The sequence below is a fragment of the Haliotis rubra genome, unplaced genomic scaffold (genome assembly GCF_003918875.1).
Source record: "Haliotis rubra isolate DU_JTF1 unplaced genomic scaffold, ASM391887v1 Scf63, whole genome shotgun sequence".
Lineage (NCBI taxonomy): Eukaryota > Metazoa > Mollusca > Gastropoda > Lepetellida > Haliotidae > Haliotis > Haliotis rubra.
This window is the reverse complement of record NW_025767335.1, coordinates 1784226-1809288: the sequence shown is the minus strand read 5'-3', so window position 1 is coordinate 1809288 and position 25063 is coordinate 1784226. Positions and strand designations below refer to the sequence as shown.

At 41.4% G+C, this 25063-nt stretch overlaps 1 protein-coding gene across 1 annotated transcript; it reads right to left on the bottom strand.

The window, feature by feature from the left end:
* Nucleotides 1-585: 585 nt before the first annotated feature.
* Nucleotides 586-24824, bottom strand: LOC124256559 (exoglucanase XynX-like). The gene is made up of 18 exons (XM_046690542.1): nt 24609-24824; nt 23407-23555; nt 22498-22593; nt 21322-21478; nt 20100-20145; nt 19581-19730; nt 18810-18865; nt 11304-11441; nt 10750-10921; nt 9554-9664; nt 9059-9277; nt 7659-7875; nt 6538-6770; nt 5752-5839; nt 3269-3397; nt 1897-1992; nt 1350-1529; nt 586-909 (listed from the first exon to the last, which is right to left on the bottom strand). Exons 1-18 carry the CDS (start codon nt 24788-24790, stop codon nt 818-820), a joined length of 2511 nt encoding a protein of 836 aa, XP_046546498.1. The 5' UTR covers nt 24791-24824; the 3' UTR covers nt 586-817.
* Between the last annotated feature and the right edge of the window lie 239 nt (nt 24825-25063).

Here is a 25063-nt window from a genome sequence, read left to right as displayed (position 1 = left end):
AGCGACATGATTGTGCTTTCATTGAAGGGTCAGGTTATAGAACGGGGTTAGGTTACAGTAACTTGATTGTGTTCCTTGAAGAGGGACAGCTTATAGTGATATGATTGTGTGTTCACTGATTGGTGTCAGGTTAGAGTGACAAGGTTGTGTGTTCATTGGACTCGTTGATTTGAAATTATACCAAGGAGCCACTAGACACGACAACATTACATGAGGATTGAATCAGTCATGGTTAGTTTTCGCCGGTTTTAGACCCATCATATATAGTTGTTGATCAGCCAGCGGCAACAGTTTCTTATGGACATCTAAAGGGTTTTGTCGCTTCTCTTTACGTGGGCGAGAATTCATCTAGGTTGCCATAATTAACAACCGAGAGATGGGTAGGTCAGTTAACCTATCTAACTTCATTCATATTCCGACAACTCAGTAACCACAACCTCATCCACAGCAGTTAGTTATTTTACTTCATTTCACAAATCTTCTCAGATTTAAAGGAAAAGAAATCCGGACGCTATAGATCCAGTATCTTGCTACCCAAGAACATTTACACGGAACTTATTTCTATATAAACAACACAAAGTATACTAATTTGCAATAATCTATTTTCAATTTACAACGATATGCCTGGATTTTCCCAGGCCAGATTGATGTCTTGTGTTTAGCCACTTTTTCTTTTGTTGATAAAACATAAAATCTACGAGTACATTCAGTGTTATATGAAACCAGTATGTACATAATAAATTACGCAATACATTAGCTATACAGTTTGTTTAAACTATATGTTTATAAATGATTATGAACGGACTGTGCTGTCTGGTCACCGTGTCCGACAACACGTGGCGTATGCTGTCACTGGGTAGTCACCGTACAACCTCTCCTGGCCATTCACAGCAATACATTGGTGGTTTCCTAGTAACATGGAATAAAAGAGCTGCTATGAAGGTGATTAAAGGTGATAAACTTGCTATTATTGTTGTCAGTCTTCAAAATTATCGGAGGAAATATAGATCATTTTTGGTAGGAATAAATTCATTCGTATTAATAATGAATTACTGCATTCATTCTTCTATATGCAATATGGATATATACTAAACACTACATCTCCTTAACACTATATGTATCTTTTACATACTATCATCATCTACTATGTATCGTCTGGGGCGGTGGCGTAACCTAGTGGTTAAAGCGTTTGCTGGTCAGGCCCTGGACACTCGGGCTCGATTCCCCACATGGGTACAGTGTGTTAAGCCCATTTCTCGAGTCTCCCGCCGTGATATTGCGGGAACATTGCGGCGTAAAAGTAAACTCACTCATGTGTATCATCTACATCCTACACGTATCTCCCCCACCTCTAATGTACGCTCCAGCCAGACCCGCATCCTCTGAGTAAGACGTACATCCCAGAAGTGTCCAGCCGTCGTCACATGTCACGGATGATTCATCCCCCATGGCGTCCCCAGTCGGACGAGACGTCTTCACCTGGCATGTCAGATGGGGAGCGGAACAGCACGCGGCATATGAGTAGACCCCTAGTTGTTGTCAGAGTACACAGAAACACGTACAGTCTAGGTCTCGGTTTCATGCTGGCTTACTGTACGATGGTACACTGAATGTGTACATACTGTGTTTTCAATGTAGAGCTTGATCATAAACTGACTTTTGCAACATAACACGATGCTTGAGATTGCAAATGAAAATCAAGTTGTCGATGACGATCATGTCGCTGTTACTGGGTTCAGAAACTAGATTCGTACTGATTGTGATCTTTCGTATGTGAACACCAAGGTAGTAAATGCAGCGATCATCACATTGGGTTTTCTCTGACAGTCTCTGCCACGCTGTTGTATAATAGATAAATTTAAATTTAAATTTAGCGCGGTTTCTCGGTGTACTCACGTCCCTCTGAGTGCTGGTTCTGAGCTAGACATGAGTGAAGGCTTGGATCAGGGAAGGAGCCGTCAGTGTACTTGTAGGCTGTGTGTGCCGTGCATCCTGGGGAAGGGACATGTCAAGGCTATCATTCACAAGATTGTTTGTTTGTTGAGGTAAATAAATGCGGTCTGGAACAATACCGACACGGACCAGATAATCAGGTGAATGATACGGTTAAAATGGATGAAAGCCACCAGGATACGGTGACCTTCAGTCAACCAAATTACCGAGTCTGTGTACCAGATCCGTTTTGTCGCTTCTTTAGAAACGCCTAGGTTGATGGAGATCTGGGTGCTGTTGTACAAACCAACCTTCGCGCTAAGACTACCTTAAGTCTATGTTAAGGTATCGGAGTTACGGTCACCTTAGCGCTAAGATCGCTTTGTACAACGGCACCCTGTATTCTCACACGCATTCACCGCGGGTTTACGACATACATACTAACTCTTAACTGCACTCAAATGCTGTGGAGAGAGATTTCCGTGGTTTCCGCGTTTCCGCGCAGCGTTCTTGAATGAGTAGTATCATCAGGTTATCACTAACCCCATGGGGTTTCGATGGGGAAGGCGGCCCTCCACCAGGATCTGTACAGTTATTCGTAGGTTCAAATCCCACATTTGTTCTCATTATAATTCTTTGTTTGTAAGCATAAATGTGATATACGCCACGACGTGCTTTACTATTAGTTCTCTCTCATATTAAGCAGGGTCTATAACTGAAAACCTCTTCAAAGAGACGGGGCGGTGGGGTAGCCTAATGGTTAAAGCGTTGGCTCGTCACGCCGAAGACCCGGGTTCGAATCCCCACATGGGCACAATGTGTGAAGCCCATTTCTGGTGTCCCCCGCCGTGATGTTGCTGGAATATTGCTAAAAGCGGCGTAAAACCAAACTCAGTCAGTCAGTCTTCAAAGAGACATAAAACAAAATTCACTCGCTCGTTGCAAACTCGGATCGACAGGACAACTGATTATATTTCAAAATCTCATACCTAATATCTGATAACATTTTATCTATGATGTGCGCATAGACACCTGTTATCAAAATTCACTTCCCTTTTTACAATGGTGGCTTGTCGTTTTGTAATATCAGTGAATTCGACTTGGTATCGTTCCTTTTTTGGGGGTGCACCTACATTCACAGACACCTTTTAAATATCTTTTGAAGGTGCTCTTACATTCAAAGACACCTTTCAAATTGCTTTCGAACGTGCACCTACATCCACAGACACCTTATTAAATTTCTTTGGCACGAGCATTATCTTGCATATAGACCTAGTCACACCTTGCTTAGCTAACTTAGATGAGTCCCTACATGCATCAACACTTTCCATCTCACCTGTAGCGTACATGTTGTTAAGACACCTAGTTTCTATCCTCTGATCCAGCACTTGAGAAGAAGGGCCAGACATCCTGTAGTCGCACGTTAGACCCGACATCTTGCAACAGCGAGCGACGGCCTGGACGGCTGAGTGTTAGCAAACACAGGTGGTTACAATAAATACCGGTGGTTACAATAAACACCGGTGGTTACAATAAACACCGGTGGTTACAATAAACACCGGTGGTTACACAATAAACACCGGTAGTTTACAATAAACACACAACACATATGGTGGTTACAATAAACACAAGTGGTTACAACAAACACGGGTGGTTACAATAAACACAGGTGGTTACAATAAACACACGGTGGTTACAATAAACACACAGGTGGTTACAATAAACACCAAAAGTGGTTACAATAAACAACCCACTTGGTTCCTAAAAACACAGGTGGTTACATAAACATGGGTGGTGACACTAAACATATGGGTGGTGACACTAAACACACTAAACATGGGTGGTGACATGGTGGTGACACTAAACACAGGTGGTGACACTAAACATGGGTGGTGACACTAAACATGGGTGGTGACATGGGGTGGTGACACTAAACACAGGTGGTGACACTAAACAAACATGGTGGTGACACTAAACATGGGTGGTGACACTAAACATGGGTGGTGACACTAAAACACAGGTGGTGACACTAAACATGGGTGGTGACACAAACATGGGTGGTGACACATAACACTAAACACAGGTGGTGACACTAAACATGGGTGGTGACACTAAACACAGGGTGGTGACACTAAACATGGGTGGTGACACTAAACACAGGTGGTGACACTAAACATGGGTGGTGACACTAAACACATGTGGTGACATCTAAACATGGGTGGTGACACTAAACATGGGTGGTGACAATAAACATGGGTGGTTGGGTGGTGACACTAAACACCGGTGGTGACACTAAACACAGGTGGTGACACTAAACACACTGGTGGTGGTGACACTAAACACAGGTGGTTACACACTAAACATGGGTGGTGACACTAAACACAGGTGGTGACAATAAACACTGGTGGTGACACACTAAACACAGGTGGTGACACTAAACACTGGTGGTGACACTAAACACACTAAACACAGGTGGTGACACTAAACATGGGTGGTGACATAAACACATGTGGTGGTGACACTAAACACGGGTGGTGACACTAAACATGGGTGGTTGCACTAAACACATGGGTGACACTAAACATGGTGACACTAAACATGGGTACACTAAACACAAAAACATGGGTGGTGGTTACACTAAACACATGTGGTGACACTAAACACAGGTGGTGACACTAAAAACATGGGTGGTGACACTAAACACGGGGTGGTGACACTAAAACACAGGTGGTTACACTAAACATGGGTGGTGACACTAAACATGGGTGGTGACACTAAACACAGGGGTGGTGACACTAAACACAGGTGGTGACACTAAACATGGGTGGTGACACTAAACACGAGGTGGTTACAAACATGTGTGTTGACACCACTGGTGGTTGGTGATGACACTAAACATGGGTGTGACACTAAACACAAAACATGGTGGTGACATTAAACATGGGTGGTGACACTAAACATGGGTGGTGACACTAAACACAGGTGGTGACACTAAACATGGGTGGTGACACTAAACACAGGTGGTGACACTAAACATGGGTGGTGACACTAAACACAGGTGGTGACACTAAACATGGGTGGTGACACTAAACACAGGTGGTGACACTAAACACATGGGTGGTGACACTAAACATGGGTGGTGACACTAAACATGGGTGGTGACACTAAACATGGGTGGTGACACTAAACATGGGTGGTGACACACTGAACATGGTGGTGAACACACGGTGGTGACACTAAACACAGTGGTGACACTAAATGGGTGACACTAAACATGGGTGGTGACACTAAACATGGGTGGTGACACTAAACATGACTGGTGACACAAAACATGGGTGGTGACACTAAACACAGGTGGTGACACTAAACAAACAAACTATGGGTGGTGACACTAAACATGGGTGGTGAAAACATGGGGTGGTGACACTAAACATGGGTGGTGACACTAAACACATGGGTGGTGACACTAAACACAACATGGGTGGTGACACTAAACACGGTGGTGACACTAAACATGGGTGGTGACACTGAATTGGTGACACTAAACACAGGTTGGTGACAAACACAGGTGGTGACAAAGGGAAAGGGAGAATGGGTGGTGCATTGTTTATGCAGAGTTGCGTCCCTTTGTGAGTAAGGATACTATTATCGTCGGCTTTAGTCCCAGATTCTGCCTGATAAACGACCAAGACCTACGTTGGTGTTTATAACATGCAATTCTGGTGTTATACTAATACCCAGAAATGGCCGACGGGTGTTATTGCATACAATACACATAAACAAGTCGACCTGAAAGTTTGGATTTTTAATCATACATACGCGCACTTGTTGCTGCCCCATTAACGCTTCTGCAGGCTGCACCGCTGTGTATCACCATCTCCTCTCCATCCCTGTTGCTGCGCTGATCCTGCCACAGACATCACATATCTGTAGCCACGATTATCAGATTATCACATGGGTTTAAACATTCTGTTTCATATCCTTAACATATCAATTTGAAATTCCGTGAAGATCCGATTTGGAACTGGTTTTGTAAGACTTGGTTGATGCTTGTCATTGCGTGGGGACCGCCGTCATATAGCTGGAATATTGCTCAGTGCGGCGTTAAACAGCTAGCAAACAAACAATAGCAAATAAACATTGAATAGATATATTCTCATCATGTAAGAGACAGTTTTGTGTTGTCAGTTCTCCTTTACTTACAGGCTGCCGTTGCCCAGTTAGAACATTGCCAACATTGCCAACTCTCACGCTTTTGGCTTGAGACGCGCGCTCTTATTACTCAAGTCACACACAAATAGATCTGACTATTTCGAGATTGCGTTGGCTTCCCTCACTCAAAGAGACCCGTGAAGATCCGGGTTAGAATTATTCTTCAGTAAGCCATGCTTGTCTTAAGAGGCGACTAGCGGGATCGGGTGGTCAGGTTCGCTGACTTGGTTGACACGTGTTAACGTATCCCAATTGCGTAGATCGATGCTCATTATGTTGATCACTGAATTGTCTGGTCCAGACTCGATTGTTTACAAACTGCCGCCATAAAGCTGCGGCGTAACACTAAACTCAGTCACCCACTCACTCAATGACTGTTACGTGATCGCCCACCTTGCTTCGTCCAGAGCACCCAGTGAGGACATAGCCATCCGGACACGTGACCTCGGCATACTTGTCGTCTGCTACCTCCGACAGTCCGGAGAATCTTGTGATGCACGACAGCTGACTGGAGGAACCGGATGTCATGTGACCGATACTATGTTCTCCTATGTGGGTCACGTGATGTTGGGGTGATGGCCGCTGGTAATCGACGGGGGACTTAGTTGTTGCCATGGAGATAGCTCCTAGTTTGAAATATAATATCATCTTATTTAAAGAAACCTAAACTTGACAGCATGTAAGACGTACACTCACGCTCACTTTATCCAACAGAACGTCCTAGCAATTGAAATTTGGTTTAAAGATGCCACACAAAATCGAGTACCGACTTGCATCGATGGTTTCTGATAAAAAAATTGCGTACCACATCAATATAACTCCATATAACCACCTGAAACTGTATGAAATATTTTTATTATCCCTAAAACTGTATGAAATCCCATATAATCCCCGAAACTGCATGTCACATTCTTACAATCCCCCGAAACTGCATGTCACATTCATACAAACGCCCGAAACTACACGTCACATTCATATAATCCCTTAAAACTGCATGTCACATTCATATAATCCCCCGAAACCGCATGTCACATTCATATATTCTCCTGAAACTGCAAGTCACATACATATATTCTCCTGAAACTGTATGTCACATACATATATTCTCCTGAAACTGTATGTCACATACATATATTCTCCTGAAACTGTATGTCACATACATATATTCACCTGAAACTGCAAGTCACATCCATAAAACCCCGAAACTGCATGTGACGTTCATATGATCCCCTGAAATTGTATGTCACAGCCATATAATCTCCACATTGCTATGATACTGTATGCCACACCCGCTGAATGTACTATATGCCAAACCTGCCGTGGCGACTAGGTAGCATAGTGGTTAAAGACGTTCACTCGTCATGCCGAAGACCCAGGTTCGATTCCTTACATGGATACAATGCGTGAAGCCCATTTCTGGTGCCCCTAGCTGTGATATGCTGAAGTATTGCTAAAAGCGACGTAAACTATATCCACTCACTCATACATCCACTATAATACTACTGTATGCTCACCTGTTGCGTCCGTGATGTCAACTGTCACGGTTGTGTCTGTTTTACCAAGGAAGAATGTCTGCTTTTTCACGGGTGTTCCCTGATACCTAACAATGATATCATAATCACCATGGAAACCTCTGATATTGAACTGTGTTCCTGAAGTCAGTCTGTGAGTCACGTGGGTACTCCACTCTTGGTGTATCAGGTTCAGGTATCTTTTCCCAGCTGCATTTATCTGTTTCAAAAATAGTTAACTGTACGTTTTAGTGACTGAAAAATATACAGTGTCATGTAGATAATCAATTAACACATTGTGTTTATCTAGCATGAATCGCTATTAAACCCTTTTGAAAGGGACAGTACGGGATTCTTATGGCGAGTACATCTCCGTGATCTACAGTACGGGGTTCTTATGGCGAGTACATCTTGTGATCTACAGAATGGGTTTCTTATGGCGAGTACATCGGTGATCTACAATACGGGGTTCTTATGGCGAGTAAATCTTGTCATCTACAGTACGGGGTTCTTATGGCGATTACATCTTGTGATCTACAGTACGGGGTTCTTATGGCGAGTACATCTTGTGATCTACAGTACGGGGTTCTTATGGCGAGTACATCTTGTGATCTTCAGTATGGCCTTCCTATGGCCAGTACATCTCGGTGATCTACAGTACGGGGTTCTTATGGCGAGTACATCTTGTGATCTACAGTATGGGGTTCTTATGGCGAGTACATCTCGGTGATATACAGTACGGGGTTCTTATGGCGAGTACATCTTGTGATCTACAGTATGGGGTTCTTATGGCGAGTACATCTGGTGATCTACAGTACGGGGTTCTTATGGCCAGTACATCTCGGTGATATACAGTACGGGGTTCTTATGGCGAGTACATCTTGTGATCTACAGTATGGCGTTCTTATGGCGAGTACATCTCGGTGATCTACAGTACGGGGTTCTTATGGCGAGTACATCTGGTGATCTACAGCTTTGGTTTCTTATGGCGAGTACATCTGGTGATCTACAGTACGGGGTTCTTATGGCGAGTACATCTTGTGATCTACAGTATGGGGTTCTTATGGCGAGTACATCTTGGTGATCTACAGTACGGGGTTCTTATGGCGAGTAAATCTTGTCATCTACAGTACGGGGTTCTTATGGCGCGTACATCTTGTGATATACAGTACGGGGTTCCTATGGTGAGTACATCTGGTCATCTACAGTACGTGATTCTTATGGCGAGTACATCTGGTGATCTACAGTACGGTGTTCTTATGGCGAGTACATCTGGTCATCTACAGTACGGGGTTCTTATGGCGAGTACATCTTGTCATCTACAGTACGGGGTTCTTATGGCGAGTACATCTTGTCATCTACAATACGGGGATCATCTCGATGACCTACAGTACGTGACCTACGTGGTAACTGTTTCCGCTGACCAAGGCGGCATCCGGGCCCCTCCAGTGGTTGACACTCCAGAAACCCCAGAAAATGATGCCCTCGACAGCCGGGTGACTGAACAGCATGCGCAGCGCCGTGTCGTACCAGTCAGCACGGGTGTTCTCGTCATGGACCACAACATCCATCTCGGTGGTCCAGAGAGGAAGACCCACAGCTCCCAGATGGTCCAGGCGCAACTGGGATAACAACAAAAGTCATTACAATCCGGACATTATCTTAATATTTGCTAAATAACTGTATACTCACCAGGGGCGTTATTCTTAAAAGGACCTAAGTCTAAACAATGACTTAAGTTCCAAATAAAATTTTAAGTTTTGACTTAAGATTTATGTTTTTTCTTAGTCATATTCACAAAAAGTATTAGGCTTAAGTTTGTTGTTAGCTAAGTCGATTTTTAAAAACTTAAGACAAAACTTAACAAAAATCCTTAGAATACAGCCCCAGTAGCTTACCTTCATTAAAGTGGGATCTGGAGGGCTATTGGACATGAAGTGACATTCCAGACCCATCCCATACAGTCCTACACCAGCAGCCTTGAAGCTCTTGGCCAGGGCAAGGTAAGCCTATTTTACAATCAGATGAAATATATAGAACAAATCCTTAAACAAAACAAAACACAACACAAAAACTGTGCTCTATGCCTCTGTATATTTAACAGTTGCAACCGAAGTGACAAAAGTTAATATATAAGATTACATTGCTTAGTTAAGTACAATGTTTCTACAATATGTTTCTTATCTCTCTAACCCGCTCAGCCGCTGAAGCTGGAGGCTAGAAGCTTCGATGGCTGAGAATTAGGAAGCCGACTTTGTGTGTTGGCGATTTGCAGCCTAACTCTTGGAGTGTGGGTTTAAATCCAGTATGGGATAGAACCCGAAAATACTAGAAATTGCATATTTGTAAGAAATATAATCCCACATATAACGTGTCTCATTTGACACTGTCTAAAAGGCATTGAGTATTCTCAGTAAAGTTGCATACTGAGGTTAACGGTCAAAGTATATTTGATAGTTGCTGAGGTATAAATTCCTACAAACGGTTGTCAGAGATTTGTGTTCCACGATGCATAAAACACATGGGTTAATATATATCTACATTACAGTTTTAGAATCCGTGGCTCGGAAGTATCTTCCATAAAGAATGCATTGTCCAGTAAAAGCATGGCGTCAATAATGATGTTTGTGGCATCTTGAGGAATCATGCCAAACATTCTCCTTGTGTCATGTTATCAATGCTATTTGTATTGTGTCCAAAAAGATGTCTGCAACAAGTCAAGTATGAAACTTGTATTATGTATAATGTCTATGTACCGTCAGCAAACGTGTTTGCATGACATCAGTAATGTTGCTTACATTGTGTCAACAATGTATGTATCACCTTAAACGAATGTTTTAATAGCGGCAACAATAATGTCTATTGTGCTTCCGATTTGATGTCTGTATTATGTCAACAGGGTCATCGTGTCCCACTTGCGTAGATCGATGTTCATGCTGTTGATCAAAGGATTGTCTGGTCCAGACTGGATTATATACAGACCGCCGCCATATAGCTGGAATATTGCTGATTGCGGTGTTAAACAACAAACAAACCGACCAAACAATTTATATTAAATCCGTCAACATGAACCACAGGGATACAACGTGTCTACCGAAGTGTAGACTCCCGATGAGACTACGTGATCCTCGTTGAGGAACAGTTTGACATTCGGGTCTGCGTGGTGGATCTTAGCGAAGATCTTTTTGGTGAAGTCAGGATCCTTGGTTTTCTCTTCGTACCATCGACCCTGGACCATCTCATTCATTACGTCCCAGTGCTGGACCCTGCAACAGATGGGCAGTATGAGTGAGTGAGTTTCGTTTTACACTGCTTTTAGCAATATTCTAGCAATATCAGGCGGGGGACACCCGAGGATTCACACATTGTACCCATGTGGGGAATCGAACCCGGTCTTCGGCGTGACGAGCGAATGCTTTAGCCACTATGCTACCCACCGCCCTATGTGCAGTATCACGCATTACTCATGCGGACATATCTGCAGCAAAGCCATGGCCAGTGTTATTTACCAATATACACACGTCATTCCTATCTGCAGCGTTCACAAAGGTCCCTCTGCTTTTCATTAGTTGATGTTGTGCATGTACTCTCACGTAGATTAAGGAGTTCTAAGTTCTGTGGAGAGAAAAGCTTGGTACACTCGCTTACCTCCCTTTGGTGTCCTTAACTGCGTAGTTAATCCTGTCATTAACCGCTTTCTTGAATTGGTCCAGGGACAGGGTTCGGATCCATTCTGGATTCTGGTTCTCCACCGCCCAGAACATATTGTGCGCGCGTACAGGGATTCTGGATTGGAACATTGAGGTAGAAATAAATAGATCGAAACAGTACTATATTGAGAATGCAGATGTATATAATGAATGCACTGTATAGTGTTGCTGAACTGATCACTGGACTAGAGGATCATACTGTCTAGCAACCATAGGTTAGCGCGTTAGATTTCACTCGCAGACACATACCTGCACACGCACCGGCACTCCACACTAGCACCTATATCCTACCGGAACTCCCGCTGACTCTACGTACACCCCCGCACCTGAAGCCCTCAACATGCACCCCACAGGATATATATATAACTTTATTCAGTAGAAAGGCCACAGGCCCATGTACAATATATATTACAATACAAAAGGTATGACGTGCACAATAACTAGAACATACTTTTATATATTCACAATAATAATGCGTTACGTCGCATAAACGCTTCCTTAATATGATTTGCATACATATATAAATAATTGCTATTTTCATTTTGAAGAAGGCGAATGAGAGAGTTTCCATCTTTACAGTCAATATTTAACATGTATCTTGTTTTTAAATCATCATATTGTGGGCAAATAAACATAAAATGAACCTCATCTTCTAAAATGTTCTTACAAAATGGACAAAATCTTAATTCTCGTGGGATATTATTTCTTCTACCTGTATTCTTCATAATATTTAATTCACCGAATCTTAAAAGTGATACAAATCTTCTTAAATCTTTGTTATATAATGTTGACAAGTATGATTCCATATTAAACGTACTTTTGACACATGGATAGAACTCTAAATTAGAATGTTCATTTAACATAGAAAATATACACTGGATCTTACAATCTTTAACTCGTTGAAAAAACTGTTTAAAAAATAAGTCAGTGTTAACAATATTTTGAAACGCCCAGCTGAAACCATAAATATAAATTAATTTCCTCACTTCAGTTACCCATGACTTGCAGTTAATATCGTCCATTCTTTTTAACATAATATAGGTTTGTTTTGGATATCTAGTCTCTTCCATTATTAATAACTTACACCAGTTCTTAACACACCCTATTATAGAATGACAACAAATATGATGACGACCGCATTTAGATAAAACAGCTGCATTTGTTGTGGTAATACCAACACCAAGAACAATTTTACAGTATTTTACATGAAAACGTTCTAGAATTAGCCACTCTGAAAACCCCATATTTCTGAGCAATATAATAAGATAGGCTTAATTTGTGTATCAAACATTTGAAATAAGGCAGTAGGAGAAAGATTTTTCATTTTATGATGAAGCTGTTTAATTAGAAAAATGGTTTTATTAGCTTTCTGAACGAGAGTCTGGACTGCTTTTGACCAAGATAGTCTGCTGGAAAATAAAATACCCAGATAGCTGTAATAGCATATAGTTTTCAACTTCACATGGTTAAACATCCACTTTTCGATCTTCTTCACTATACCTCCGTTGCGAAAAACAATTATCTCTGTTTTTGTAAAACTAACCTTTAAGCCCCGTTTTGTGCAAAATTTGGATAAAATATTAATCTTTCTTTGTAAACCTATAACTGTGTCAGACAATATACATAAATCATCAGCATGGAATAATAAAAAGAGCTCTAAAAATTCTGCTCCAACATCCTCTTCAAGTTGTTTTACAAACATTCTTATTAATAATGGACTGAGTATACACCCTTGTCGTACACCACTCAAGGAATTGAAATATTCCGAAATGCTAGAATTTGATTGTTTTACAGCTGAAATTGATTTATTGTACATGTCACGCACTATTGAAAGCATTTTACCACGGATATTGTTTTGAGAAAGAACATACCATAATAGATCTCTATTTACACAATCAATTGCTTTATGAAAATCAACAAATAAACAATAAAATCGGACCCTAAGCCTTGGACAAGTATTTTTGAATTAAAACCTGTAAGCTAAAAACATTATCAACAGTTGAATAGCCTGAGCGGAATCCAGCTTGACATTCTGGATTTAAACTATACACATCAACAAATGCTTTCAGTCTTTCATTTAAAATATAAGTGAATATTTTTCCGCATATGTCCATCAAGGAAATACCTCTATAGTTATTAACATAATTTCTGTTCCCCTTCTTGTGAAGTGGGAAGATAATACTTTGTGACCAAGCAGAAGGAAAGTCTCCCGAGTTAAAAATACAATTATACTGAAAGCCATTAAAAACGCAATTGGTATTTGTTGTCCTGAAACTTACAAAAGTTCTATTGAAGATTTTTTCCTGCGATACAGAGGATGTAGGGATAAAAGGCTGTTATTCTGGCCCATTTCGAGTTCGAGTCCCGTAGCATTCCTCTCACATGAACTTTTATACTTAAAACTGAACCTTTGACATTTCTCGTAAACACAACCACATTCATGAAACTAGTTGTGCACATGCATTACCTGCACCCAGGCCCTGTAAAAGCACAAGGAATTGTGGAACTCAATCACTTTGAGAAAATGCCACACTTGACACAAGACGAAAGGAATCAGGTTATCGGTATGGTCCGCCAAGGTGCTTCAGATGTGATGATTGCCAGGCACTTTAATGAGTTTCACACTTGCGAAATCGGTTCCAAACAGCTGATGATTAGGCAAGGAGGACAATTGGGACAAGTCAACGTCATTTCAGCGCCCAAAAGGTGCAAGGACGCCTTGCTGCCTTCAACATCCGGTGTCGTCACCCGTACCGTGGTCCTGCCTTATTGCATCGTCACAGACTTGCCAGACAGCGATGGGCAGCAAATGGGGCCAATCTTGGCAACAGAACATGGCCAGATGTCATTTTTTCAGATGAATCCAGGTTTAACTTATCCTTTGCAGATGGACGTCAACAGATTTATCGACGTAAAGGAGAAAGACTTGCGCCAAACTGTGTCCTTGAACATGATCGTTTTGGAGGGGGTGGTGTCATGATCAGACCACAGACCATCAGAGGCTGCAGACCATCCAACAGCTGTTCCTGAGAAATGTGTGTCTTTCAATGCCCCAAAGACTGCGAGCATGTCTTGCAGCGCACGGTGGACACACACGATATTGACTGCAAGTGACCCCTCCTTTGTGTGATGTCGTTGTTGCGTCACTGATGCTGTTGTTGACTGGACATTTTCAGATGAAATTATTCACAGATGTTCACTTAAAACATATCTGCCAGTTAGGTTTATATATGTTGAAATTAGTGTGAGTAAAGAAAGTATGAATGTCAAATTGCATTTTAATGGCTTTCAGTATATAAAGTACATGCAAATAAAATAGTAAAATATGACCTCCGTGTTTCCACATTTCAGGAGGTAGTCCATCAGGACCACATGCTTTGCCAAGTTTTAAAGCTGATAATGCATTTGTTATTTCATTTATGGTTATCTCTTGATTTAGAATATTATTAGAATCATCAAAAATCAATGTAAATTCATTTTGCAACATATACTGTTTGGCAAAGGTTATAAAATCTTCGTCTATGTTAACATCTTTAATGTTCAGAATATTTATAAAGTAAGCGACCCATTGCAAACTGCTGATAGATGTAGCCTGTGTAACCGGTTTACCTAATAATGACTTAACACCAGACCAGAATGTTTTATAGTTACCATCCTGACATGATTGTAATAATTGTATGGTTGTAAACTCGTGATAGCAATCACACTTCCTACGGCAAACTTCTCTGTATTTGTTTCTATAAATTCTAAATTCGGTAAGATAGTTGAAGTTCCCTGTGACTCGGAATTTATCTAATGCTGAATACTTTCTTTTCTTTAAGTCTTTACACTCATGGTCGTACCATACCTCACTTATTTCTTTAGTGACACGTTTTCTTAATAACATGTTTGCGTCTTTTCCGCTTTCTTTGAGAATGTTTATAAGTTTATTAGCATCTTCACCCGTGTGCTTATTTGATATAGCAGAAAAATCGTTCATTTTCAACAGAGATATACGTGCACTGAGAGATTAAAGAAATATATCATATTTTGACGGCTTCCACTTATATCTATAAATTTGGTGAACAACCCCGTCATCTTCACTAACACGATTTTCTGATCTATTGAAGTAACTCTGATCTGTGCGGGTAACCACTTCAAAGTTATCAATTATTTCAAAGATTTGACTGGAACACAAAATGTAATCAATCAGACTTCCACCGTTCTGTGTATGACAAGTAAAACTACCGTCAGCATCGCCAGAGAAACGACCATTTAACATATGTATGCCTAGTAAACAGGAAAGATTAATAAGGCTATACCATAAGTGTTAACGTCTTTGTCTCTTGACCTCCTTGGAGATCTAAAGGAATCTCTTTGGTAATTCATGTCATTCAAAACACTAATGTAAGAATCACTTTCGTCATCGTCATGTAAAATAAAGTCGTCCAGTAAACCTGTTCTCGCATTCAAATCACCTGCAAGTATTACATCAACATCACAGAATAGTGACAACAACTGTACAAGGCACGACTCAATGAAATCAATCCCTTTGACATTACGAGTATCAGACTTGACTGAGGATGCATAAGGATGTACATACACGATACCAAGTAAAACATCTCTTGGGAAGCCAAATACCTTCGAGTCAAGAAGAACATAAATGCTATCACTAAAAGAAGTATTAACATATTTAATTCCTTTTTGCCAAATGCTTCTTATCAGTAATAAAACTCCACCTCTACTATTATAATCTCTTACATGTCGATATACTGTGTAATCAGTGAACTGTTGTTCTATTGTATCGTTTGCACAGTTACTCCATGATTCTTGAACCCGACAATGTCAAACGAAGTACAAAATTCTATGAAATTAATATTAAGAATATTGTTTGCAAGACCATGAACATTCCATGTCAGTAATGACCAGTTACAACGCCTCTGACCCGGCCTACATCCTATCTGCGATCACGTTGACGCTGGTGACCTGGTGAGTGAAACTCCTCGTCGTGATATCCACGTGCACCTGACTGAATCTGTTGTATCAGTTGAATAGGGCCGTGTTTTGGCGACTTCAACAACACAGTTCTTTTCTAAATCATATGTTAAAACTGAACCGTTTTCAAATACCAATTTATCAAATCTTAATCGACATTTTTCTCCCTGGTTTCGTGCTCTGTCCCTTTCTAACTCTAACTTTTTACGTTTATTTCGAACAGGTAGCGAAAAATCCTCACACAGCATTGATGTGACCGAGTCTTTAGCGCCATAATCTCTAAACTTAGCGATAATAGATTTACCACTATTTATGCGATGGCATCTTTCAACAGGAACACCCACTCAACTACCTACACATACACCTCATATCCAAATCACACACATGCACCCCACAAGAACGCCCAAATCCCACACCCCAAAAGAACACCCACTACCCACACATAAACCACACCCAATTCCCACACACGCACATATACTCAGCAGCAAAACACAACGTCAGTACGAATGGTCATAATAAGCGGATCAAAAACATTTTTTGTGTACAATATCTTGACACAGCAATGAATAACTCAGCACAATTCCAAGACATTACGCGAACGTCTGCGGTCCATTCAGAAAATTGACTTCAGTATCTATGTGACCTCCACGAGCGGCAATAACTGCAGCACAGCGTCTATGCATGGAGTGCACCAATCGATTGATGAAGGCCATTGGCACCTGGAACCACACTCTGAAAAAGGCCTGGTGCAATAGATCGGCTGTGTTCGGCCTTGGTACGACATTATTCAGTCTCATCTGAATTTCATCCCAAAGATGTTCAACTGGGTTTAAATCAGGACTAAGGGCTGGCCACTGCATAATGTTGACACCGTTCTGCTGTTGGAAGTCCCGTGTATCTCTATGGGCTATATGGCAGTATGGGCCCGTGCGTTATCATGCTTGAAAATGTTGTTCCGGTAACGTGCGAAATGTGGTATGACGTGGGGTCAGAGAGCTTGGTCGATGTAGAGCACCGCTGTGATGCCGCCTCCTCTCCTTGGACCAAGCTTCTGGAACACCACAGGACCCACTCTCTGGTTCAGGCCTTTTCGAACCCATACCATGATGTTTGCACCTCCCAATGAGTCTCTTTCCATAACACATTGGTCTGAGGAACACTGGCCACGTGGTCGCCATATTCTTGTTCTGCCATCTGCAGTTGATACGCAGTACCGACTCTCATCTGTGAACAGAACAGTTCTCCATTGCCTGTATCGCCAGTTTTGGTGTTGTATGGCAAACTGTAAACGTGCATGACGATGACGAGGGGTGAGGTTAGGTCCACGGTAAGGCCTACGGCAAAGGAGGTTTCCGCTGTTAGGACGTCGGCGTACTGTATCAGTACTGATTGGTCTTCTGTGTGTTCCCACTGTCTGGCGTGCTGTTTCGGATGCCTGCATGAAGGGATTCTGTACATGCCGTTGCACAACAAGGCGGTCTTGTCACCCTTAGTCTGCCAGTACGGGGGCGATCATTTGTGGTGTTGGTGGCCCGGAAACGTTGCTGCAGCCTGTAGATGGTCCGAACGTTGACCTGGAAGTGATTGGCAACAACTTGTACAGTGTGGCCAGCTTCAAGTCTTCCTAGCGCCTGGTTCCTCTGAGCTGTCGTGAGAATGGGCATCCTGCTGACGTTGTAATGTGAATGTTTCAACCAGATTTGGAGGTGCATTTTATAGGGCTGGTGCAGCATGAGTTGCATGAAAAACATGGAGAACACCGTACCATCTCCGAGATCAGCTGGCGTTTTTGAGACCATTTCCTGGGTTCCATTCTGAGTTTTGGAAGGAATGTCTTTGCTCAGATAAAGTTAGAGATGCTGTCACAAATATACAATCAAAACATTAAATGAGTTTACAGTTATCCGTTTCTGTCAAGGAAAATTCCAATCTGACGTTTCTTTGGCTGCTTAGTATACATATACCCACATGCAAAACCCACAGACGCATCCCACATGTACATCCAAACCTACCTCAGACAGGTACACCCAGCGTTCGAAATTAAGGTCGGTCCTTAGGCCCGAAGCCGACTGAAAACCACTCGGACACACAGCTTTTGTATTCTGCAGGTCCTTATGGCCGAGAGCTTTTTCATACCCCAAAACTAAGATTGTTATTTTTCAGAAAATATAATTCAGCAATTTCTAGTTTTTATCTCGATCGGCAGCTGTAAGTGAAACGACTATCAGTTTCGAGGAAGCAATTTAGATTACTGAGATATGATCTTTAAACTCTATAAACTCAGTTTGTTAGTTGTCACATTTTTATTTGCTGGTAATTACTTATATTGAAGCTAAACTATAGGGCCTACACATTCTGATCAGGACCCATAACCTTTTTATGAACCTGCAGCTTTTCAGGGTTAAGGGCAAACACCGACACACTCATACGCACAAACACACAGCACCATCACCATCACCCATGAACATACCCATGCTGATGGAGGACATCCAGAGCATGAGTTGCATTACTGTAGTCAGGGTTGTCCTGAAAGCAATGACCATGAATGTATATATATATATATATCGATATTCGTTTATGTGTCTGGTTGTGCGCAGTAATACTCGCCTCGAGTTTTCATACTTATAAAGTCATTCACTGGTTTTTGGTTTGGGTTGGTTTAGTTGCCACACTCAGCTTTATTCCAGCTACATGGCGGCGGTCTGTAAATGATCGAGTCTGGACCAGACAATCCAGTGATCAACAGCATGAGCATCGGTCTACGCAATTGGGATACGATGACCCTGTTGACATAATACAGACATCAAATCGGAAGCACAATAGACATTATTGTTGCCGCTATTAAAACATTCGTTTAAGGTGATACATACATTGTTGACACAATGCAAGCAACATTACTGATGTCATGCAAACACGTTTGCTGACGGTACATAGACACGTCAGCCAGCCTGACCAGCCGATCCCGTTATAGTCGCCTCTTACGACAAGCATGGGTTGCTGAAGACCAGTTCTAACCCGGATCTTCACGGGTCGGCATTCAATTGAAGCTTTGTTTACTGAATGGTTTTAAAGACAAAGTATCCATTATTGTGAAGGTGAATATGACGTTAAGTAGTGAATAAAAATGATTCAGATGACACGGTTGCAGGATGTAGATTCGGTGAGCCAGACCTTAATGGGAAGTGGGTTTACGTGATGTAAAGTGTAGGGATAAGACGATAAATATCATGTTGGCATGTACCCTTGGTGGCGGTGAGCTGTGCCAGTAGTAGTTGGAGAGGGTAGCCCAGTTGAACATGTAGTAGAACAGATCATTATAATGCGAATACTGTGCCATTGTCTGCCACGTGGTTTGGGACCCGAACGGAAACGCGTGGCGAGTCAAGTCGATCTGAAATCGATAAACGTTTGGGGGCGTTTTAATCAGCTTTAGTAATATGCCAGCAATATCGTGAGAAACACTAGGAATGGATTTCACACATTGTAATTAATTCCTTTATCTATATGCCCTCTGGTGCCCCTGCAATCAATAAAGAAACATTTATTTATATGATATCTTTCCAGCGCTCTTCACGGAGCAAGTTAGGTGTCATCGTTTTAGTACTGAATATGAGGTTCATGTCAGACCTTTGCCCCTGATTTAATTCTGTGTATGGTGACTTCTTACAGTGCTAATATCAACATGTCTGCACTATGCATAGATTCCCAATAGACAGTCGACAGTCGGTAGTACAATACACTGACTCATCTCTTGATTCACCTGTATATCCAAGTCAGCGAAGGATGCATGGGATGGAACTTTCACCCTGGAAGGAAAAAATGCTGCGTGACTGATGTAGGGGAAATAACTCTAACTGTTAGCTATTCAGTGTATGTACCCAATATGGCGCGTGTTTGGAATGATTCCAATAACAATGAAAGCGATTGTGTGTACATGTTGTCATGGTCAGGAAAATTAATGGAGGAAAAGTATAACCTGTTTATGTCAGCCATATTTTTGAGTTCAGGTGAAAAACAAGGTAAAACTTCCGATTGTAAAGATTGCGTTATTGTATATTGCATTCCGATCTGTCTGTCCGAATGGTTGTGATTTTTCAGTTTTGGAAAATTACTTTAGAACTATAAGCGATGTTTGTTTATTCGTCTTGAGTTTATTGCCGCCCTCAACAATATTCCAGCCATATGACGACGGTCAGTACAAACTCGAGTATGGACCAGACAATCCAGTAATTGACAATGCTAGGATCGATCTACGCAATGGGTATACCATGACAACCACGAAATTAAGCTAATGGCCTCTTGCGACAACCATGTCTAACTCGGATCAGTAACATGGGACACAACGTAGATCGATGATCATGCTGTTGATTACTGGATTGTCTGGTCCAGACTCGATTATCAACAGATCGTCGTCACACATGATCCTGCATGTGATGTTGTTGGAGCAAGTAGCCCTAAGGGACCATTCATAATTTATTACCAGGGGGGTTGGGTTGGGGTGGTGATAATGATTTTATGCAGAAAAAAACCCAAAACAAAACAAAACAAATAAATAAAAAATAAAATAAAATGAAATAAAATAAAATAAAATAAAAAATAAAAATAAAATAAAAAAAATAAAATAAAATAAAATAAAATAAAATAAAAAAATAAAATAAAATAAAATAAAATAAAATAAAAAAATCAAATCAAATCAAATCAAATCAAATCAAATGTACAAAGTGAGTCCAAAATCTAAGTGACGCACCCCCACCACCCCACCCCACACACACCTTAAAATCATTATCACGGGGTTACCCCCCAGACATAATTTTGAACGGTCCCAAATAATGACCAATGTGGTTCTTTTAGTCATAGTGCTTATTGCCGAAGAAACAGAAACAAAAAGCCACTTCTACACAACTGATGAAGGTATTCATGGGATAGACTCTCTAGACTAGTGTAAACATCATCCAGCATTTCAGAAAAATCAAGGTGCATACGTAAAGTTGACGTTGCTTTTTCTGAGCTGGTCGATCCTAATGTCCGACTCTGACTTCCAGTTCTTGTTTTCGGGTACTTCCGTGACAGATACGTCGTCAACCAGGAAGTTAATTGCAGCGTCTGAACCCCTCACCCTCAGTCGGACTTCCTTAATACCTGTACACGATTAACATGAACTCTGCATACATTTCATAAATACTGATAAATACTTGTACATACTGTAAAACAGTGTCATATATCCTAGAATTAACCACTGTATGTTGTTCAGATCTGTAATTTACTTTGTGTTAACATTTATACGATCTACAGTCAAACACTACTGTGTCTGGAAGTGTGATGTGTTGAAATCACGGTTGTGTAAGGGTTTGTTCCTTTGTATATCTTGTTTAGTCACCAGTTTGTGTTTGCGCGGAACCTCGCATAACTCGAAGTATTTCCTTAGGTGCTTACAACTTCGACACAACGGTGTTTCCCTATATCTTGATAACAATCTGTATTCTCTTCTGTGCACATCTTCCAATGCAGCTTCGGGGGTGGTAGGGTAGCCTAATTGTTAAAGCGTTCGCTCGTCACTCCGAAGACCCGGGATCGATTCCCTACATCGGTACTTTGTGTGGAGAGCTCTAGTGTCCCCCGCCGTGATATTGCTGGAATATTGCCTGAAGCGGCGTAAAGCTAAACTCACTCACTCACACCAATGCAGCTTCTCTCCATTTATATTGCATATAGACCTGCAACTCAGGTAAATTACTATGCGATTACTAGTACACCATAACGACTACCAGACATCAATGCTGTGTGATCTGTCACATTTATATTCTATTACAGTGACTGTCTGGATATAGTACTTTCTGTAACCGAAACTCACAGAATCAATGGTTACACAAACACTACTAAGTGAATCAGTGAGTCGCTATTAACAGGATTTCAGTTACATCACAACAAGTCAATTTGATGCGGGGGAAAGCCTGAAGTGTTAAAGACAGATTGTTACCACTTTGGTGGAACCCAAGACCTCGGATATATGTTGATAAATCCTCCTAACCCATATAGTCAGGGAATGGAAGCTATGTTTGTTGGCGATTTGCGGCACCTTTGAGGCTTAGACGACCCATGCTCCACACCCACATAATGACAGCCGTTATATTCCATGTACTACAGCCACGCTTCCCAACCTGTATACGTGTAGATGATGAAGCAGTCGAGTGATGCCCAGCCAGTCCTTGTGGAGATGGTCTTGTCAACAACAATGGTGTCGTACAGCCGGGTGCCTACAAATGACAAATCAGAGAATACAACAAAAATGACGTCTTATTGACACATCATACTCAAAATGTATATAAAAGATATTTTTGACAAAGTGGTTCTGTTTCAATCGAGACAGACTGTTGGGCTTGTGATAAAGCACGACTCTGAACTTACGCTTAGGATTGTAAATTCCGCGGGTAGAGACTTTGGGGAAAGGGTGATTTCCTGTTTATTCATTTCGAGAATTTACATTCCCAAGCATAACCAACGAGGATTAATTTACTACGGACCAATAACGGAAACATTTGTAAAAACAATTAAGAAAATATGCTAATTGTCACGAAAAATAATAAATACTGGTTGGTTTGGTTAAAGAAATTAACCTGACGACGCCAAGTCACTTTCGCAAGTGGTGGCAGCAATATTCAAGGGGCTAACTCGGCAAGTCATTACAATACCATTGCATTTACCGCAAAGGCTGATACAGTCCTAGAATATAATGAGACTCTCCCCACTCATGCATATTTATCGGGGTCAACAAACCAGCCGAGTTAATCATATTTAGGGTACAAGAATGAGTGAGTTTAGTTTTACGCCGCACTCGGCCATATTCCAGCTACATGGCGGCGGTCTGTAAATATTAGAGTCTGGACCAGACAATCCAGTGATCACCAGCATAAGCATCGATCTGCGAAATCGGGATATGATGACATGTGTCAACCAAGTCAGTGAGCCTGACCGCCCGAGCCCGTTAGTCGCCTCTTACGACAAGCATGGGTTGCTGAAGATCAATTCTGTCCGGATCTTCACGGGTTCAGGATACAAGAACATCTCACCATTGTCAGTGAGAGATTGCATCAGTATGGAGTACTCCTGGTACATCTTGTCTGGCAGGTTGTTGAGCTGCTTGAGGTGTGCCACTATGTGGTACCGTGTGTTGGGAGACAGAGGAACGACCTGCTCCACTCCTGCCCAGTAGGCCTGGCTGTGTCGACAGAGGAAGGACACCACAGATATCATAATAATAATAATAATAAAAAGAATAATAATAATATTTATAACACGCCTTTTCAGGCTTTATATAATGCTCAAAACGCACTAGTTGACTAAATAGCTGAAAACTAGCTTTTGGCTTGTTTAAAGAAGTGAGTGTTTAGGAAAGATTTGAATGTCTGATAGTCGGAACTGGATCGGGTGAACTGAGGGAGGTCATTCCATTCTTTGGCAACAGCATAGGTGTCCATATTTAGCTTGTTTGACTTTTGGGATAACAACAAGGCACTGATCTCAGTGATCTAGGTGGTACATAATCCTGAGATGATCTGGGAGGTAGACTGGAGCTGTGTCTGTCATACACTGGTATGCGAGACAGAGGACTTTGAAGGAGATTCTGTATTTCACGGGCAGCCAATGGCGGTCCTTTAGAGATATATATGAACACAGCCACACATGCTGGACGTCTGCTTAGGTTTTAAAGATTCAACAGTGCTGTGCATTTCTACTATTGGATTTATATTAGATTTTGTATGACTTTGATGTGTTAAAGTTCCAAAGGAGAAATAAGTTGTTAGTATTTAGAGATAATCTAAGCTACAAGGAATTACGGACTGTCTGCCACGAGTGAGTTAACGTTGTTCCATGCCTTGGTGAGAATCCTTCATGTTATTTCTTTAGGGACAGATAATCTGTGTTTCCGAGTTGCGGGTAAAGCTTTCTTTGTAGTATATGCGGGTAAGGCTTTCTTTGTAGTATATGTTGTATGCTTTCTGATGAAATGTGGAAACGTTTGTGTTTCTTGATCTCAGGTAGTGTTGTTGGAACGACATAATAAGACATCATGAATAAAGGATTGTGTTATATTCAAGTACTTGCGACAAACAATGAAAACAATGGTACAATTGGAAAGAACTAGCCATTCATTATGAAGCAAAATAATAAAGCTCAGCGATAATTACTGAATATAAAATCAAGGTATAATATTTCAAGTTTTATGTTTTACCGGTGCCTCTATCCTCCAATCCCAATTTACGCTACGTACCGACCCGAGACTTTGACAGCGTGATTGCCACCATGATGGTCACTGGACACACTCATTGAACATCCAGCACATGTCCAGCCGGATGTGGGGTTTGGTGCCTCGAAACCTGGATTCTGTAACAGCTCTGTTGCTGCCGACACATAGCAGAACAGAACACAAAACGCAGATACCCACAGAACCATGTTCTGTGGTCTTACCTGTTCTCAACAACAATTGTTACTTATCTCAAATTTGAGAGGTTAGGCTACTAGATAAGGAGTTTTGAACTTTGACACATACCTACATGATTGCCACAGGCTTTATCTTATCATGTTAACATCTTGGAAATATAAATAAATGAAAGTAAGCCATCATTTTATATGGCAATATATTGTGTTAAGATTTTGGTACTGTTAACAACCTCAGTTCTACGACTGTCGTAATTCTATGTTAATGTATGGATACGTTCACCTAAG

Bases quoted from the DNA above. Each gene is read 5' to 3' on its own strand.
- LOC124256559 (XM_046690542.1), bottom strand. From the start codon at position 24,790: ATGGTTCTGTGGGTATCTGCGTTTTGTGTTCTGTTCTGCTATGTGTCG. The intron at 9,278-9,553 runs GTAAGCTACTGG...TTGTTATCCCAG, and splicing joins CAGATCCCACTTTAATGAAG to TTGCGCCTGGACCATCTGGG. The intron at 1,530-1,896 runs GTGAGTACACCG...GACAACAACTAG, and splicing joins GAACCAGCACTCAGAGGGAC to GGGTCTACTCATATGCCGCG.